This window comes from Perognathus longimembris, chromosome 20 (genome assembly GCF_023159225.1).
Source record: "Perognathus longimembris pacificus isolate PPM17 chromosome 20, ASM2315922v1, whole genome shotgun sequence".
Classification (NCBI taxonomy): Eukaryota; Metazoa; Chordata; class Mammalia; order Rodentia; family Heteromyidae; genus Perognathus; species Perognathus longimembris.
Genome location: NC_063180.1, coordinates 42,979,383 through 42,999,262, shown reverse-complemented (window position 1 = coordinate 42,999,262; position 19,880 = coordinate 42,979,383). Strand labels below are relative to the sequence as shown.

Below are 19,880 nucleotides of genomic sequence, written 5' to 3'. Positions count from 1 at the left end.
ATTGCAGTTCCTATTTTCCAGACCAGTTCATAGTGTTTTTATTGGTGAATTAAATTATACACAGGAAAGGGGTCTCGCCGTGACATTTCCACACCTGCATCTAATGTGCCTTGATCATTCATCTTCACCCCTCTGTTACTCGTCCTTAGCCCCAAAGTAACCTATACCTGTGTTTACAACTGCTCTGAGGTTTATAATCCATCTGATGTTGGTTTTAATCCAAATGAAGACTTTAAGTACTTGGAAATGACAGAATTGTAAGATAGGACATAGGTGATAGGATGGAAATATATGAAATGAATAAAGTGGCAACACAGGGACTAGGAATATGGTCTAGTGGCAAGAGTGCTCACCTCATACACATGAAGCCCTGGGTTTGATTCCCCAGCACCGCATATATAGAAAAGGCCAAAAGTGGCGCTGTGGCTCAAGTGGCAGAGTGCTAGCCTTGAGTGGGAAGAAGCCAGGGACAGTGCTCAGGCCCTGAGTCCAAGGCCCAGGACTGGCAAAAAACAAACGAATAACAAAAAAAAAAAACAAAAAAAATGGCAACACAGACCCTGTCAAAAGGGAGCTTGGTCATCTCCCGCGGGCCTGAGGAATCTCCCCAGGCACCAAGGGGAAGCAGAGGACGGGAGAACAGAGGTAAAGTGGGGGTACAGGAGGCTATGAGCCCTAACAGCTAAAGGGGAACGAAGCAACGCTCTCAGGCATACAAAGGAAGCTCCTCTGTGCTCAAGAGACAGGCTGTGGGCGTGGCTTCCCGAGGGCCCGAGAGCAGAGGCAGGAGGGGCTGTGATTTTAGGAGGTGGGCCTAGAGGGAGGCAGTTAAATAAAAGGAAAAATAGTCGCCATGAAATGTTTCACTTATGGTTACTAAAATAGTGCACTCAAGATAAAATGCCAAGGGGCTGGGAATATGGCCTAATGGCAGGAGTGCTCGCCTCGTATACAGGAAGCCCTGGGTTCCATTCCTCAGCACCACATATACAGAAAAAGATGGAAGTGGCACTGTGGCTCAGGTGGCAGAGTGCTAGCCTTGAGCAAAAAGAAGCCAGGGACAGTGCTCAGGCCCTGAGTTCAAGGCCCAGGACTGGCCAAAAAAAAAGATAGAATACCAATTCTTTAGTATGGCAAAATGCACGAGAAGACCCACAGAAGGTGAACATGGAGTCAACAGCAGGGACGCCTCTGAGGAGGGAGGGGAGAGGGAGGCGGGCGGAGCCCCTAAGTTCCTAAAAAAAACTACATGAAAATAGAAGTGCTGCGAATATTCCTGCGTTTTTACTGGATCTTACGTAAGTAGTTTTTTGTTGTTTTTTTTTTTGGCCAGTCCTGGGCCTTGGACTCGGGGCCTGAGCACTGTCCCTGGCTTCTTCCCGCTCAAGGCTAGCACTCTGCCACTTGAGCCACAGCGCCGCTTCTGGCCGTTTTCTGTATATGTGGTGCTGGGGAATCGAACCTAGGGCCTCGTGTATCCGAGGCAGGCACTCTTGCCACTAGGCTATATCCCCAGCCCCACGTAAGTAGGTTTAATACCTTACAAACGTCAATGAATCGGCAAAGCAATTCTTTAAAAATGCGATGTCAATATGGTTCTTCAAAGATGGGGCCAGGTACAGTGGCTCATGCCCATAATCCCGGCTGCGGGGGAGGGGATGAGGGGGGAGGGTGGAAAAGTTCCTTCCTGAAGCCTGTCCCGTCTAGCAAGGCAGGCGCGGTGGCGCTCGTCTGCGGTCCCAGCTCTGCGGGACACACACATTGGCTGGCCGGGGGATAGAACACCACCTCTACAAACCTCCCAGAGCAAAGGACCAGAGGCATGGCCCGAGTTGCAGAGCACCTACCTAGCAAGCACCAGGACCTGAGTTCAAATCCCAGTACCACAGAAAGAAAAAGGATACCAATCCCAGTCCCACAGATATCACACCAGTTCTCTAGGTATTCTTTTTTCAGAAGGAAGAGAAAGATATCTGAATATTTCTCCTCCTTGAGAAAACTCTGTATTTCTACTCTCTTAATAAACATTGCTTTTTGCAAGAAAGAGAGACAGAGCGAGGGAGGGAGGGAGGGAGGGAGGGAGGAAGGGAGGGAGGGAGAAGCAAGCAACCTTTCTAATACCTGATTTCCATGAAGGTCCAAGACATCTAAGAGTTTCAGATTCTCCAGATTTGAGATTCTTTTGATTCTGAAAGGCAGCATATGTACAACAAAGGTGAGTGGAGACACGATGTACCCCATCTGCCAGCAAACCCCAGCTGCTCACCAAGGGGTTCCTCTCTCTTCCTCTGTGCATAACACAGTTATGTCAGGACATGTATTACACGGCAACGCGCTCCCTTCAGGTAACTTTACATGTAAGGCCTGGTGCCACTAGGGGAAGAGGAGATTCGATTTCCTATCTTTCCTTTTTTGTTTTCCTTTTTTATTTATTTATTTTTTGGTACCAGTCTTGGGCTTGAATTCAGGGCCTGGATTCTGTCCCTGAGCTTTTACACTCAAAGCTAACACTCTACCACTTGAGCCACAGCTCTGCTTTTGGCTGTATGGTGGTTCACTGGAGGTAAATGTCTCCCTCCCTCTCCTTCCTTAGGCTGGCTTTGAACTGCAAACCTCTGATCTCAGCCTCTGGAGTAGCTAGGATTACAGGCGTGAACACTGGCACCCTGTTAGCAAATCTACTTTCCAGAAGGAGAAGTACAAGGTCAAGGCATTTCTCCTAAGAATAGAAACAGCCCCTCAGGGCCCTAAGCCCCAGCCCCTGGGACAAGCTCACGTTGTCTGGAGTCCTCTGCCCCGGCTAAGGAGGAAGCACTATGTCCTGAGCTCATCTACCGCATGGCGGGTGGTGGGAGGAAGGGACTGGAGGAGAGAAGAACCCATGCAATGGCCTCAGTCTCCCTTGCTCCCGCTCTTCTCCCTCCAGAGAAGCCCAGGCCACAGAACGCAGGGACTCAGCCCTGACATCGCCCACAGGATGGAAGGCGCCGATTGTGAGGCGCGTCGGAACCCCGCATCCGGGCATGAGGAGAACCCGGGGGTCGCTCGGTGTGCATTGGCGAGGAGCAGGAAGGGAGGAGGTGGGAGGAGGGGAGGGGCAGAATCCTGGATGGATGGCTGAGGGTGGGTACAGCTCACGCCTGCTGAGAAAGGTGAAAATCGGACTTGAACCTGAGAACCACAAATCAAGAAGCGGCCTAGCTTTGCCACCGAGCTCAGCAAGTCCGGGAAGATGCTCTGGCATCGCACTGAGTGGAAAGAGTCGTGGGAATACACAGAGCGGCCCATGGAGGGCAATGGGCCCCTCGGCCCACTACAGGAAGTCCCTCCTCCTGCGTGCCCAGAATCTCCCTCACCGACCTGTGCTGTGGCCAGATGGAATGATGGAGCAAACACTAGTGGGAATGCAGGAACCATCACATGACTCCACGTCGGGGAGAGTGTGATAGGGGGGTCTTACCCCCTTTAAAAGATGATCTACTTGGAAGGGAAACTGGGAGAAAGCCAAAGAAGGAGTGACATTGTCCAAAAAGAAATGCACTTATTACCTGACTTATGGAATGTTAACCCCTCTGTACAACACTTTAATAATAACAATAGAATTATATATTTTTAAGCTGTAGCTTAAATAGTAGGGCACTAGCCTTGGGAATGAAAGCTCAGAGACAGTGCCCAGGCCCAGAGTTCAAGCCCCAGGACCAGTTAGGGGTTTCTGCCTACCCCTCCTCTATTGAATACTTAATGTGCTTCTTTGCCTTTCACCTGTCATCCTAGCTACTCAGGAGGCTGAGATCTGAGGATCACGGTTCAAAGTCAGCCCAGGAAAGTTCATGAGACTCTTGTCTCAAATAAACCACTCAAAAAAAAAAAACCCACAACAAACCAAAACTTGAAGTGGCTATGGCTCAAGTGGCAGAGCACTAGCCTTGAGCAAAAGCTCAGCGACAGTGCCCAGGCCCTGAGTCCAAGGCCCAGGACTGGCCAAAAAAAAAAAAAAAAAAAAGAAAAAAAGAAAATGTCTGCAGGAAGCAAATGCAGAGCTGGAGGTTTCCCAGTCATTTTACAGTGTGACAGAGAGGGCCCCGTCCATCATGGCTCTAGTCTCACCTTCCAGGAACTGTGCACGTAAACGTTCTCTTTTTTTTTTTTTTAATTGGTCATGGGGCTTGAACTCACGGCCTTGACATTGTCCCTAAGCTCTTCTGCTCAAGGCTAGTGCTCTACCACTTTGAGCCACAGTGCCACTTCTGGTTTTCTAGTGGTCCATTAGAGATAAGAGCCTCACCGACTTTCCTGCCTGGGCTGGCTTTGAACCATGATCCTCAGATCTCAGCCTCCTGAGTAGCTAGGATGACAGGTGTGAGCATCAGCACTTGGCTTAAATGTTCTCTTTGTATTCCAAATGATGACCTGAATCACCGTCCCCCTGTCCCTGTCCTGTTCCTTCCTGAAATGCTGCATTAGCTCTTCATCATCCTTGCACAAGAGATCAGGACACCACACGCAAGCCTCCAAGTGATGTACAGAAAGTAACTCAGTTCTGTGCCTCAGATCCTCTGCGTGAATGGGGCTTTCAACACCTGCTTAGGTCAGAGGGGCACATGAGTAACAAGAACTGAACATCTGTAAACAACTAGACACGAAGCACACACATCCGAGAATAACCAGCCAGACAACATGCACACGCATACCCTAGAATGAACAACCAGACAAGCAGCACACACGCATTCAGGATGTGACGAGACCCAGGCCGGCGACTTTGGCACGCGCTTTGGGACTGTAGGCACATTCTGGCAATCCCGGCAGGGAGGGGAGGTGCCATCCACAATGGACAGGCTGGGGGCCTGCAGCTGCCGGGGCTGAGCAGGAGATCGAGGCCCCTCGCGCTCACCGTTCGATAGAACTTCCCACCCTCCCTGGACGGCACGGACTACCGCAGAAACCTGAGTGTTCTCATCTACTTCTCTTCCTGATGAGGAAACTTATTTTTCTACAAAAGAAGCACAGCCTGAAAGTTCAATGCTTTGAAAGTCATATTAGGAAAAATTACAAAGCCACTCAAAGGGAAAGTCCTCGCTAAGCCTAAAGAAAGGAGTCGGGAACTGTATAACTGCGTGACACAGGCTGTGCGGGAGCCGGCAAGAACACGCGCAGGCAGGAATGGGGCTAGCCGGGCACAGAAACAGCGCTGAGAAACACGCCATGGCCAATCGCACCACACAGAGCGGCAAGCGCCACCCTCGCCAGACACGATGGGCAGCGAAACGCACAGCCTGCAGCCGATCTACACCCAGAAAGCCTGATGGTGGGCCCGGGGCCACCACGCACTGGACACCAGTATGGACGGGAAAGCAATGGAAATACATCCCTGCTGTCTGGCTTGATGAACTGCCAGACTGACCCTCACGGAACACCTGCACTGCATCTGCACTCTGATGGCTCCGTCCCATCCTACATCTGCATACCACTGGGCTGGGCCCCTGTCCCGCACCTCACACCGCCGGGCCGGGCCCTAGTCCTGCACGAGGCACGGGACGCCCACGGCTGCCCGGCCACCGTACCTGTTCTTCCCCAGGAGGAGGACGCGGAGGGACCGCAGTGTGGAGAGCCCGCTGATCTCTTCAATCTGGTTGTCGTATAAGTCCAGGAATATCAGCCGGTGCAGATTAGAGATATTCTGGATCCGCGTTATAAAATTGTGCTGGAAGTTGAGCAGGCGCAGGTGCTCCTCCCCGTCGATGATAGGACACACAGTCAGCTTCTGCCTGGAACACGGGCGGACGTCAGGACTGAGCAGCTGCCGCCTCCTCCAGCTGCTGCAGCGGTGCCCTGGGGGCGTGCTGGGGAGAGACACCGGCAGCCCCCGGGCGCCACAGGACCTGTATTTACCCATAACCTTTTCTTTGTCAGTCATGGGGCTTGAACTCTGGGCCTGGGCGCTGTCTCTGAGCTCCTCAGCTCAAGGCTGTTGCCCGACCGCGTGAGCCACGGCACCACTTCCGGGACCTGTATTCAATTGTAAGTTGTGCACAAAGAGGCCAACAGACTCTGAGAAGGGCAATTCTGAAGTCCGAGTTTTCGCTGTCTACCTGCATCACAGTGACCTGGCACCAGGGAAGGGTCAAATGTCTGAGCTAGAGGCCAGGAGGGTGGCGAGGACATCACAGACCTGAGGTCAGCCTCTGGCATACCGCACATGGTAAGAATGGCCAGCAGAGAAATCACTGGAGCAGACAGCACATGAAAGACCCATGAGCTCTGTGAAATGTTCACTTGAGCCATGGACACTTCTTACCTGGCTTTGAACTTGGGGCCTTGAGCTTACTTGACTTTGCTTGCTGTGCTGGTGCTATTCCACTTGAACCATGCCTCCAACACTGCTGTTTTTTTTGGGGGGGGTTGTGGAGTCTGAACTTGGGCCCTAGGTGCTATCACTGAGCTCTTTGTGCTCAAGGCTAGCACTCTACTACTTTGAACCACAGCACCACTTCCAGTTTTCTGGTGGTTAATTGGAGATAAGAGTTAGGTTTAATGTACTTGGTGAATTTCCTTTGGTGTATTCCATGTGGTTACTGTTTATGATTTTGGTACACTGGATATTGTATATATCTTTATCTAAGCTAGGGAAGGGAAAGAAAAAATGAGGGTGTAACAAATATGACAAGAAATGTACTCACTACCTTATCATGTAACTGTACCCCCTCTGTACATCACCCTGTCAATAAAATTTAAAAAAAAAAAAAAAGAGGGCTGGGAATGTGGCTTAGCAGTAGAGTGCTTGCCTGGCATGCATGAAGCCCTGAGTTCAATTCCTCAGCACCACATATACACAAAAAGCCAGAAGTGGCGCTGTGGCTCAAGTGGCAGAGTGCTAGCCTTGAGCAAAAAAGAAGCCAGGGACAGTGCTCAGGCCCTGAGTTCAAGCCCCAGGACTGGCCAAAAAAAAAAAAAAAAGGAGTCTCTTAGGCTTTCCTGCCTCAGCTGGGTTCAACTCCTCAGTGCCACATATATAGAAAAAGCCAGAAGTGGGACTGTGGGTCAAGTGATAGAGTGCTAACCTTGAGCAAAAGCAGCTCAGAGACAGTGCCAGGCACGAGTTCAAGGCCCAAAATTGGCAAAACAAAAACAAACAAGAAAACACTCGTGTATGAAGGAGCTGGGACTCTGCTCTCAGTGACTGTCCACAAACAGCCACACATCACACCAGAGTATCCATAGCCCACGGGGTCAGGAGGTCCTACCACAGCTGCCCGCTGCCCACGGGGTCAGGACAGCCCACCAGAGAGGGCCGCTGCCCACGGGGTCAGGACAGCCCACAGAGCTGCCCGCTGCCCACGGGGTCAGGACAGCCCACCAGAGCTGCCCGCTGCCCACGGGGTCAGGACAGCCCACCAGAGCTGCCCACTGCCCACGGGGTCAGGACAGCCCACCAGAGCTGCCCGCTGCCCACGGGGTCAGGACAGCCCACCAGAGCTGCCCACTGCCCACGGGGTCAGGACAGCCCACCAGAGCTGCCCACTGCCCACGGGGTCAGGACAGCCCACCAGAGCTGCCCGCTGCCCACGGGGTCAGGACAGCCCACCAGAGCTGCCCACTGCCCACAGGGCCAGGAGGTCTCACCACAGCTGCCCACTGCCCACGGGGTCAGGACAGCCCACCAGAGCGGGCCACGGGGCCAGGGTGCAGCACTAGGCCAAGGCGCGCAGAGCAGACATTTTGTGTGCCGTTCTGTGCTGCCCCTCCACAATGGACACCACCCTGGCTGCGAGCCGGGGACTGAGTCCTCCACCTGATCATCAAGCGCCTGTGCTGTGCCAGCCTCAGGACTGTGCCAGGGCTGCAGAGCTGACCCTCAGCCCCTGGGAGCCTGGGTTCCCGCAGGGGATGGCCAGCAAGCGTTAGCCCATGCTGGAGCGCCGGGCCGGGCCGGGGTCGAGGGTGCCGTGGGACCTGAGGAAGGGGGGGGGGTGAGCCTGCGGCTTGGGGGCGGCGCTGAGGGAGGGAGGGAGGGGGGCATGCAGAGCCCTCCCAGGCGCCCTGGGGAGGCAACAGCGGGAGGACACGAAGGACAGGGAGGGGCCGGGACGCAGACTCAATGGGTCTGGAAGCCGTGAGGCCCATACTGCAAAGCGCTTTCCTCTTCGAAGTCCACTTTCCTCGGCGCCAGCGCGAGCGGCGGTGACAGGAAGCGCACGTGAGGGGCGCCACCCAGCCCGGGAGGCGCTGGCGGAGGTGGTGTCTCAAGGTGGTCTTAGGTCATCGGTGTGAACGGGACGCTGGCACCCTGGCCCCTCCTGTGCCCTCTGCAGTGTGGAGCCCGCCCTGCACCAACGTGCAGCCTCAGCTCTGTTCCACAAGCCCCCTCCGCTCGGCCTCGGTGCTGCCCCCCCCACAACGCGCGGCCACTGCGCTGCCCATCAGGAACGAGGCCAAGTGGCCCTTTCCAAGGCCTGAAGCCTGGGAGGCCAGGCAAACCTTTCCTCTTTTTAAGATGAGTATTCCAGATTTCTTACAGTAACGCCAAGTTGACTAACACCATTGCTGTGGTACCGGCCCAATGCCAGTGTCTCGGGCCTGTCATCCTAGCTGCTCAGGAGGCTGAGAGCTGAGAATCAGGGTTTGAAGCCAGCCCAAGCAGGAAAGTCTGTGAGACTCTTATCTCCCATCAACCACCAGAAAACCGGAAATGGTGCATGGCTCCAACACACTAGAGCACTAGCAAAAGAGGCACAGGACAGGGCCCAAGCCCATACCAACAACAACAACAAATTGCTACGGTATTCTTTCAAAATACAGTCAAGTCCTGTGCCAGAGATTTTTTTTAAAGTCATGCCTCTGTGAATACAAAGCTAAAATGGTTAAAAATGATGACCTCAGGGAAGGGGACAGAGCTGGGGAGGGAGGAGGGGGTGGTCTTGTATCATATCTGGGCGTTCACCTAGACAAAGAGAGACAAGACAGGGTCCTCACCTTTCTAGGGTCAGTCTGTCTGAGTAAAGGATTTTCTCTTCAGTGGAACGCTGGAGAATAGGAAAGGATGGCATTGATGAGCTCACCAAATTAATATGATCACCTATTGAAAATGACACACAAATGGGGCGGTTAAGACACATCTCAGACTTTGGAGCTCAAGTCACCTATTTGGAAAGCTTTGGCATCTACAACTATCTTGTCTAGAACGTTCCCAAAGCTCTCCGCCTCTGGGGCTAGCAGCCTCCTCCTCCTCAGCTGAGCTACGTGTGCTGGGTGCGCCACTCCTCCCTTGCGCTGCCGTCCAGCCCTCTCACGTCGGAGGCCTCATTACCCGAGACATCAGGGCCTGCGCTATGGCAGCCCTGCCGCACGCGGTACTTGGAAGGTGTCTGAAAGGAAGAATCTCCAAAGGCCGACAAGGAGCTGGCACCGCTTTTCATGTCCAGACCACACAGCTCTGTCAGGTTTGTTGTGGACGAGAGGCAGGATGATTTATTACGAGGCGAAGGACTTACGGCAATTCCGTCTCCTTCAAAACACCAAAGAGTTTATCACAAGCCACGTAGCACGACTCAGCTACAGGACGGGGAAGGGGACCGGGGGCCCCCCGGCTGCCCCAGGGCTGTGGCCCCGCCCCCACCTCCCAGGATGCCACAGGGGACACGGGAAAGCCACCGGGGGCTTCCGCCACACGCTGTCCCCATGCAGAGTGGGCCGGGGACGCAGAATTGAGAATAACCTGTCTGCACAGCATGTCTGGCTGTGTATCACTTCGTGAAAATGCCTAAGGATGGGATGGGGAAGTGAACATGAACATATATTATACGCAACTAGAAGGGCGTGGAGGGATCTAGGAGAAACGATGAGGGAGGGGGTAATATTTGAGTGGTGGGTCAAAGGAGAGGGATCTGAGGGGACTCTGAATTCCCCTGCAGGGAGGGCAGTGCATCTGCGAACCTCGCTGACAGGAGGCCTAGACCAGGTAAGAGCTGAGCTGCCCAAATCAAGCCCAATGGGGCGGGGGAGCACAGGCTTTTGGGGGGCCCTGCAGACTTGTGCTAACACTCACAGTAAAGCCACACACAGACCCCATTAAAAAGCTCCGGGGCAATGGGTCTGCGGGTCTGCAGAAATCTCACAGCTTGCTGCTTGCTTTTCAGTACTGGATATTGAACCCGGGGGCTTGCACGTGCTAAGCAGGCATTCCACCACTTGAGCTCCTTTCTCTTGTGTTTTGGTTTTTTATTTGTGTTTTGAGGCAGTGTCTCACTACCTTTGCCCAGGCTGGCCTCAAACGCATGATCCTCCTGCCTCTGCCTCCTAGTAGCTGGAAATACAGGCATGCACTGCCACACCTCGCTACAAGTAGCGTCTTGAACAAAATAATAAGTGCTCATATCTCATTTTTCTAGGTGATGCTATGACATCATATTCGCCACTAAATTAATCTTACCATGACCATCTGCTTGTAGGATCCTCAACCAACCGTGACTCAGTACACGGGTTTGGAATCAGAATCAGCTGGTTAAAAACAAAAGCAATCGAAGCAGGTGCTGTGGCTTAGGCCCGTGATCCTAGCTATTCAGGGGACTGAGATCTGAGGACTGTGAATTGAAGCCAGCAGTAACAGGAAGCTCAAAAGATTCATCTCCAATAAATCACCTGATTCCCAGACTAGAGGAGAAGCTCAAGCAGTGGAGTCCCCTCCGTGACAAAGACAGACAAGCCTAACGATCAAGTGGAATCTCAGAACTGATTAAAGACAGCCATCTGAGGAAGACAAGGCAAAGGAAAGCCATCTTCATTTCTCTAGTTAATTAGTTAGGTGTGCTTATTTTGTTAAGACTTCGGGCCAATCCTTAATTTAATAGGTAGCCTTCAAGCTTGTACGATTTGGGATACAGAAGCAAAAATCAATGAATACATTTCATTTACGCTCAGCGAATGAAGGAACTCTGTCCTCCTACCACTCAGACTAGTGTGAATGAGAACGAGGCACCATCGTAATGAGCTCGAGGTCTCTCATTGATCGGTGGGTGCCATGCGCCCTACAGTAAGCAACTAGGGAGCAAGGCCTGAGCGCAGCGCGTCAGGTCCTCTACCTGCCTGGGAACAGGGGACTCTCCATGAGAGCATCATTTGCGCACGTCCTTTGGTCAGTGAGAGTGTCCATTTGCGTGCGTCGCATGGGTCTGTGTGTGGGCGTTCACGCGCCACACCTCTAAGTGGATGTTTAAAATGCCCATTCGCTGGACTGGGTCCTCTGTGGCTGCATGTTTCTTACAGCACGATTGGACGTGCTGCGTCCTCATCTTCCTAAATCCCTAAGTTCTTACGAGACAAACTCACTTTACATGGCTTAGTCTTGGTAGGACTGCAATCCAATCACTAGGCAATCAGCAGATAAATTACCTTTTCAGTTTACTAAGGCTTAACCGAAAAAAATCTGTTTTTGTGCATTATTTCCATTAAGAAAATCAGGAATTTTTTTTTAGTATAAAATGCTGAATGAAGTCAGGCACAGGTGTCACAGTGCTCTATGATGATCAGGAATGCCTACCACACTGTGTGTGAGGTACGCGGTGGGTGGAGGTGAGAGTGGGTAGATGGGCAGAAGGGGGGACGGACAGGAGGGGACGGACAGGGATGGGGGAAGAGGGGCAGATGGGCAGGTGGAAGGGGATGGGCAGAGGGGCATCTGCAGGTCCGTGGAGCACATGACCACGCTTTTGTCAGCTGACTCACGAGGACTTGAGGCGCAGCCCCTCGCCCCCACACATCGTCCACTTCTGAATGAGGGGCTGGGCCAGTGAGGCAGATTACACGAGACTTCATCACGTAGCGGAGTCTCTGGAGTATTTGGCTCTTAAGAAATCACAAGGAGGCAGGGGCCAACAAAGCTTCCAAATGCCCAAAAGAAATCATATTCCAAGGTTTACACTAACTCAGCTTACGTAAAGATGGAGTTTCTTTATTTTTGACTTATCATTTGTTAATTTGTGCTGACGGATTATTATTATTATTTTTTAAAAAAATTTTTTTTTTTTTTTGCCAGTCCTGGGGCTTGAACTCAAAGCCTGAGCACTGTCCCTGGCTTCTTTTTTGCTCAAGGCTAGCACTCTGCCACTTGAGCCACAGCGCCCCTTCTGGCCGTTTTCTATATATGTGGTGCTGGGGAATTGAACCCAGGGCTTCAAGTATACGAGGCGAGGCGCTCTTGCCACTAGGCCATATCCCCAGCCCTGATGGATTATTTTTGATTTGTTTATTGATTAGTTTTGAAAAGAAGAAATGAAGGGAAATTTGAGAATAATGGGTTAAGTATTAAAGCACAGTTGATTGGAGAAAGGTCCCAAGCTTTTCCTGATGAAGTACAATTGATACGAGGGTGACAGCCGTTGAGGAGTCAGTCGAGTTACGGGCTGTGTGGCCTGGTCTGCGGGACTTGGCCTAGACCCCCTGGGGAGGCCCCGGGGGACATGGCCAGGTGCATAAATGCACCTTGCCAAATCAGCATCCTGCCTTCACAAGGACTCCAAGCCAAATCTAAGGAAAGCCACTTAGGCTCATTTTCCCCTAATTTATTTCCAGTTTCTACTGTGTGGGTTATTACTTGTATGTAAGACTTCATCTCTCAGACGCTCAAAATCAACACCTCCATAATAGTCCCCCATTAGCAAATATCTAGCAATACTCTCAGACTGAAAAACAGATCGACCTGGCCAGCCAACCCCGCAAGTGTACCCCCCACTACCCAAAACTCAAGAAAATCTTGGGGAAGAAACTAAGTTTTTTTAACAAATGCAAACAAAGGCCAAGGGCCTGGTGGCTCAAGCCTGTAATCCTAGCTCCTGGGGGGGGGGGGGGGAGCTGAGATCTAAGGATCAACGTTAGAAGCCAACCCCAGGCATGAAAGTCTATGAGACTCTTGTTTCCAATTAACCAGCAAAAAGTTGGAGGTAAAGGGGTGACTCAAAGCGTAGAGCAGTAGCCTTAACAAAATAGCTCAGGGGCAGTGGCCAGGCCCTGAGTTCAAGCCCCAGGATGGGCAAACGAGAGATTCACCATGCACACATAAAAACCCTTGAGGCTCACATCTACCGTGTGGTACGAGTGTGTGGTGTGAGCGCGTGACGTGGGCAGGAGCCTGGGGTGCCCACCCTGTGAGCAGGCATGGCATCAATCACAGGCCCCTCCTGCACTAGGTAACTGAAGCTACGCCGTGGCAGGGACCAGCACCCAGCCTGGACAGGAGCGGAGGACGCAGAGGAGGAAAAGCCGGCCATAGGAGGAGGGCCCAGAGAGACTGGAAAAGAGGGGGAGGGACAATAAACTGGCCTCGTGTCCGTGCATCGATGCAATTAATCCCGTGGGGAGCTCTGCTGATCAGCCTTCCCCCAAAGCCCGGGGGCCTGGGTGGGGGAGGCACAGTCCCCGACTTAGACCACTACCTAGCCAATGTGGTAAGCACTAAACCATTTCGTTCTGACCTTCCGTTTATTGAGATATACTAGTAGAACATTACTGAACAACCCCCGCCCCCCTCCGCCCCGGGTAGGGGGTGGTGAACCCAATGCCCCACCCACCAACAATACCTTGCCTGCTTGAGTAGTTTCTTTCCAGGTCATGTTGTAAGAGCCTACCCGGAAATGGTGGAGTTTCTCTGTTAATCTTGAATTCAACCTGAAAAACATTATTTAAGAATCACAGGGAGAAGGAATAGACAGTTAAGTAATGACAGTAATTAAAACACAACACACAGCTGAGCGCCAGTGGCTCTTGTCATCCCAGCTACTCAGGAGGCTGAGATCTGAGGATCCCAGTTCAAAGCCAGCCTATGCAGGAAAGTCCATGAGACTCTGATCTCCAAGCAAACACTCAAAAGAGCCAGAAGTGGAGCTGGTGGCTCAAGTGATAGAACATTAGCGTGAGCAAAAAAGATCAGGAATAGCAGCCAGGCCCTGGGTTCAAGCCCCAGGACTGGCTCACGCACAAGCGCACACGCACACACACACACACATCACAATAATTGACACGGAGTAAAAGACACCACATAAGGGCCATCTGTTGAGTGGCCGCCACGGGACACGCCCCAGCAGGAAGAGCCACAGGGACACGCACAGGTTTGTGGCATTCAGGAGTTGGGATATGGGTGAGGACGACAGGAAACCACTTTATGAATGTGGGGTACTCTCTGGAGACAAAAAGAAACGGGAGTGGACCGAGGCAGTGGCCATACATTGTCCAGCGGTACCTCCTGGGGAGGGGGGGTCACCTCAAAACAGTCTCAAGGGGACATGATGAGTGTTTTACTCTCTGTGACATCAGGCAGATCCTGAGATGAGCAGGGAGTGTGCTCCAGGCTGCCCCAGGGAGGTGGGGGCCACTGTTCAGTTAAGGAGATGAAGTGTGCCATAGAAACTAAAGATCCTAGGGCAAGGCGGGGGGGGGGGGGAGGCCTAACTATAACATAGTAAAATCCTTCTATGGATTTTTCACTAAATGGATTTCAAACAATTTTCTGGAAGTACTGAGAAAAACAAACATCCTTCTCATGTCCATCCACCCTCCTCATGTCCATTCTCCTCATGTCCATTCATCCTCATGTCCATCCATCCTCATGTCCATCCATCCTCCTCATGTCCATCCACCCTCCTCATGTCCATCCATCCTCATATCCATCCATCCTCATGTCCATCCACCCTCCTCATGTCCATCCATCCTCATGTCCATCCATCCTCCTCATAGCCATCCATCCTCATGTCCATCCATCCTCCTCGTGTCCATCCATCCATCATGTCCATCCACCCTCCTCATGTCCATCCATCCTCATATCCATCCATCCTCATGTCCATCCATCCTCCTCATATCCATCCATCCATCATGTCCATCCATCCTCCTCATGTCCATCCATCCTCATGTCCATCCTCATGTCCATCCATTCTCCTCATGTCCATCCATCCTCATGTCCATCCATCCTCCTCATGTCCATCCATCCTCATGTCCATCCACCCTCCTCATGTCCATCATCCTCATGTCCATCCTCATGTCCATCCATCCTCCTCATGTCCATCCATCCTCATGTCCATCCATCCTCCTCATGTCCATCCATCCTCCTCATATCCATCCATCCTCCTCATGTCCATCCATCCTCATGTCCATCCATCCTCCTCATGTCCATCCTCCTCATATCCACCCATCCTCATGTCCATCCATCCTCCTCGTGTCCATCCATCCTCCTCATGTCCATCCATCCTCATGTCCATCCATCCTCCTCATGTCCATCCTCCTCATATCCACCCATCCTCATGTCCATCCATCCTCCTCATATCCATCCATCCTCCTCATATCCATCCATCCTCATGTCCATCCATCCTCCTCATGTCCATCCTCCTCATATCCACCCATCCTCATGTCCATCCATCCTCCTCATATCCATCCATCCTCATATCCATCCATTCTCATGTCCATCCATCCATCATGTCCATCCACCCTCCTCATGTCCATCCATCCTCCTCATGTCCATCCATCCTCATATCCATCCATCCTCCTCATGTCCATCCACCCTCATGTCCATCCATCCTCATGTCCATCCATCCTCCTCATGTCCATCCATCCTCCTCGTGTCCATCCATCCATCATGTCCATCCACCCTCCTCATATCCATCCATCCTCATGTCCATCCACCCTCCTCATGTCCATCCACCCTCCTCATGTCCATCCATCCTCCTCATGTCCATCCATCCTCATGTCCATCCTCCTCATGTCCATCCATCCTCCTCATGTCCATCCACCCTCCTCATGTCCATCCATCCTCATGTCCATCCATCCTCATGTCCATCCATCCTCCTCATGTCCATCCATCCTCCTCATGTCCATCCACCCTCCTCATGTCCATCCATCCTCATGTCCATCCATCCTCATGTCCATCCATCCTCCTCATGTCCATCCATCCTCCTCATGTCCATCCACCCTCCTCATGTCCATCCATCCTCATGTCCATCCATCCTCCTCATGTCCATCCATCCTCCTCATGTCCATCCATCCTCCTCATATCCATCCATCCTCCTCATGTCCATCCACCCTCATGTCCATCCATCCTACTCATATCCATCCATCCTCATGTCCATCCACCCTCCTCATGTCCATCCATCCTCCTCATATCCATCCATCCTCATGTCCATCCACCCTCCTCATGTCCATCCACCCTCCTCATATCCATCCATCCTCATGTCCATCCATCCTCCTCATGTCCATCCATCCTCCTCATATCCATCCATCCTCATGTACATCCATCCTCCTCGTGTCCATCCATCCTCCTCATATCCATCCATCCTCATGTCCATCCATCCTCCTCGTGTCCATCCATCCTCCTCATATCCATCCATCCTCATGTCCATCCATCCTCCTCATATCCATCCATCCTCATGTCCATCCATCCTCCTCGTGTCCATCCATCCATCATGTCCATCCACCCTCCTCATATCCATCCATCCTCATGTCCGTCCATCCTCCTCATGTCCATTCATTTATCCTCCTCATGTCCATTCATCCATCCTCATGTCCTTCCACCCTCCTCATGTCCATCCAACCTCATGTCCATCCACCCATCCTCATGTCCATCCACCCTCCTCATGTCCATCCAACCTCATGTCCATCCATCCTCATGTCCATCCACCCTCCTCATGTCCATTCTCCTCATGTCCATCCACCCTCCTCATGTCCATCCACCCTCATGTCCACCCTCCTCATGTCCATCCATCCTCATATCCATCCATCCTCATGTCCATCCATCCTCCTCATGTCCATCCTCCTCATGTCCATCCTCCTTCTTTACATCATCCTGAGTAAACTCGGGAGCTTTACTTCAGAGTTTTTTCAATGGCATCTACTGAACAGCTTGTGTGTGTGTGTGCGCGCGCGCGTGCATGCATGTGCACGCTGGTCCTAGGGCTTGAGCACTGCCCAAGCTTCTTTTGCTCAAGGTTAGTACTCTACCACTGGACCCACAGCTCTTCTTCCTGTTTTTTGTTTTTGTGGTTTTTTTTTTTTTTGTAGTATAGTAAAGAGTCTCGTGGAGTTTCCTGACTGGGGTGGTTCCATACCCTCAATCTTCAGACCTCAGCTTCCTGAGTAGCTAGGATTCTAGGTGTGAACCACTGGTGTCTAATATCTACTGACCAACTTTTTAGAAAACAACTGAATTGTGATGGCTGGACAAAGGAGTCCACCTTGGTGACAGGAGGAAACAGTGAGACCCAGTGTAGGAGGTGGGGTGGGCATGCTTCATTTCCAGGGTAAAACAGAGGTAGAAATTGTGCTATTTCAAGAACCAAATAAAAAGCCAGAAATTCTCCAATAGCACCGGCCCATTAGCATATGTTAGAAACATGGATCTCATAGTTGGGCACTGGTGGTTCATGGCTGTAATCCTAGCTACTCAGGAGGCTAAGATCTGAGGATCGTGGTTCAAAGTCAACGTGGGCAAGAAAGTCTGTGAGACTCTTATCTCCAACCAGAACAACAGGATGGTGCTGTGGCTCAAGTGGTAGAGCGCTAGCCTTGAGCAAAAAAAAAAAAAAAAAAAAAAAAAAAGCTTAGGAACAACACTCAGGCCCTGAGTTCAAGCCCCATGACTGACCAAAAAAGGATCTCACATTCCAACATTATGAAACCATTCTACACAACCTTAAACATAATGGTCCTAACAGTCTTTGGTCTCCCCTGATTTTACATGGAGCGTGTAGTTTTGCCTGCCCAAACCACCACCTTTTACCCCTTCTAAGGCTTCTAAGGATTTTACTATTAGTGCGACATAGTTAGCCACTGCTAACCAAGAGAATGTTTCCAATTAAACTATGAAATATTGTTTTAAAGAGGACCTTCCCTTCAGAAACGCTTAAATATTGGGGGGAAAAAAAAACCAGCTCTTTCAATCAATAAAATGACACTGACATTTCAAAAGAGGAATCATGCAGGCTATTTACACTGTCAGAAAAGTAAGAATCACTTTCGTATTGGAGACCGTAATAAATATACTCTGTTTCTAGGTTAGACCCACTACTATTTGTGCATAACAATTTACCTCCACTTTAAATACCAGTGTGATGAAATCTTACTTTGTTCTTTTCAGGAAGGGAAGATGTCTGAATAACCAGGTGGAGACCACAGTTCACCTGAAATGTAAATAAATCAATCAATCAATCAATCAAATTGTAAAATGCGTTCTTATGTACAAACATCACCTCCTCCCCTCACAAAGAAGATACGGCTAGAGAATCAAAATACTAAGAGGTCTTGTTTCTGAGCGTGGTTAAGTCATCGTGGATGGCAGATTGGCTGAAATCAAGGAAAGGCGATCACATCTAAGAATCCTAAGGTTGCATTCATTTATTTTTTTTCTTCAACCTGTCCGGGATCCATAGAACCCACCTAGGGCCTCGGCCTCAAAAGGCCCTTCACCGTCTCGGTGAATGTAAGTCCCTCCTAATGGAAGATCTCCCCAGTTGAATCAAGAGGAGGGGCTGGAGGCATTTAAGCGGCCCTGGGCTGCGACATCACCTCCTCCCGCGATCTCGGGGCGCCAACCCCCCCCCCCCAATTCCCCGGACACCACCACGGGAGCTGGTGGCGGCCCGGCCCACGGCCACCCGCGACGAGCCTCCTCCCCGGGCGGACAATAGCCCGGGAGGAGCCGCCCTCACCTCCCACCCCACCCCACCCCACCCCACCCCACCCCGGGACGCCCCACCTACGTTGTTGGCGGCCCGGCCCGAGGCGGAGCGGTACCTCCCGGGAATCATGGCGGGCCAGCACGGGATGCTCGAGCCTCGGAGGAGACGCAGACGCGCCGGAGGGGCCGTCTCCCGGGGCAACCGGCTCCCCGGTTACCCTGGAAACCGCCACTTCCGGTCGGGTCCTCCTCCCCCTCCTCCTCCCCCTCCTCCTCCTCCTCCTCTTTCTCCGGCCCCAGCTCGAATGGCCGCCCCGGCCCCGTGACGACGGTCGGGTGGTCCGTGTGGAGGAGGAGGGGAGGGAGCCGGTGGGACCGCCATGCCTCGATTTACCGCCCCGGCTTCGTGGGAAAAAAAAACAACAGAGCAGCAAGCCGAGCGGGGAACGCGCGGGCACGGCGGTCGCTAGGACAACCGCCACTTCCGGTCCTCCGCTCTTTCCGGCCCCCACCCCACCCACCCACCCACCTCCACGCGAAGTTGGGTCCGGTGAGGGTCCCGGCGTTCCGCCCGGCCCCGGCGAGCTTCGGGCGGCCCGGGGGTGGCGGGGACGCCCGGCGGGGCTGGGGGGGGGGGGGAGGGAGGAGGCGGGGAGGCACCGGAGGACGGCGGCCTGCAGCCGCCCGGTCTCCCAGGCTGGCCTTGCTGTCTGTCCGTCGAGGGAGCCGGAGCGACCCCGACGGCTCCGCCCTTCCCCGGGGTTCGGATGCACGGGGCTCGTTCCCCTCAGGGGTACCGGGCCCGCCGGTGGCCCCCCTCCCCCACCCCCCCCACCCCCCGCTGCCTGCCTCCTGCCTCCTGGCTACTGGCGGCTGCAAATGATGGGGGGAGCCAGGGGCTCACGCCTGGCTTCCTACCTAATCGAGAGGCTGAGATCTGAGGATTGCAGTTCAAAGTCAGCCCAGGCAGAAAAGGCCAGAAGTGGCGCCGTGGCTCAAGTGGTAGAGCGCTAGCCCTGAGCACAGAGAGGCTCGGGACAGCGCCCAAGCCCTGAGTTCAAACCCCGGGGCCAGCAAAAAAATAAATAAATAAAAATAAATGATAGGGGAGAGGAACTGGGGAGCTACTGACTAAAGATGAGGCTCCTACTATGCAATATTTTACCACTTCTAGTTCACCCATTTGGGACCATGCCTCCAGTCTTTATTTATTTTTGCCAGTCCTGGGCCTTGG

The 19,880-nt window shown here is 52.4% G+C and overlaps 1 protein-coding gene across 8 annotated transcripts in view; it reads right to left on the bottom strand.

Moving 5' to 3' along the window:
* Positions 1-18,815, bottom strand: part of Lrrc49 (leucine rich repeat containing 49) — a 48,183-nt gene extending 29,368 nt beyond the window's left edge. The window contains exons 1-7 of one of the 8 annotated variants that reach the window (XM_048329652.1): positions 18,729-18,815; positions 18,093-18,149; positions 13,569-13,656; positions 9,305-9,502; positions 8,971-9,073; positions 5,562-5,765; positions 2,122-2,188 (exon numbers count right to left, since the gene is read on the bottom strand). In XM_048329652.1, coding sequence (XP_048185609.1) covers positions 2,122-2,188; positions 5,562-5,765; positions 8,971-9,073; positions 9,305-9,502; positions 13,569-13,656; positions 18,093-18,149; positions 18,729-18,776 — 765 coding nt within the window. In that variant the 5' untranslated portion in view covers positions 18,777-18,815. Of the gene's footprint in view, positions 1-2,121; positions 2,189-5,561; positions 5,766-8,970; positions 9,074-9,304; positions 9,503-10,426; positions 10,446-13,568; positions 13,657-18,092; positions 18,150-18,724 lie in introns of those variants that run through there. The other 7 variants (XM_048329655.1, XM_048329653.1, XM_048329658.1 and 4 more) reach the window with 7 other exon arrangements.
* Between the last annotated feature and the right edge of the window lie 1,065 nt (positions 18,816-19,880).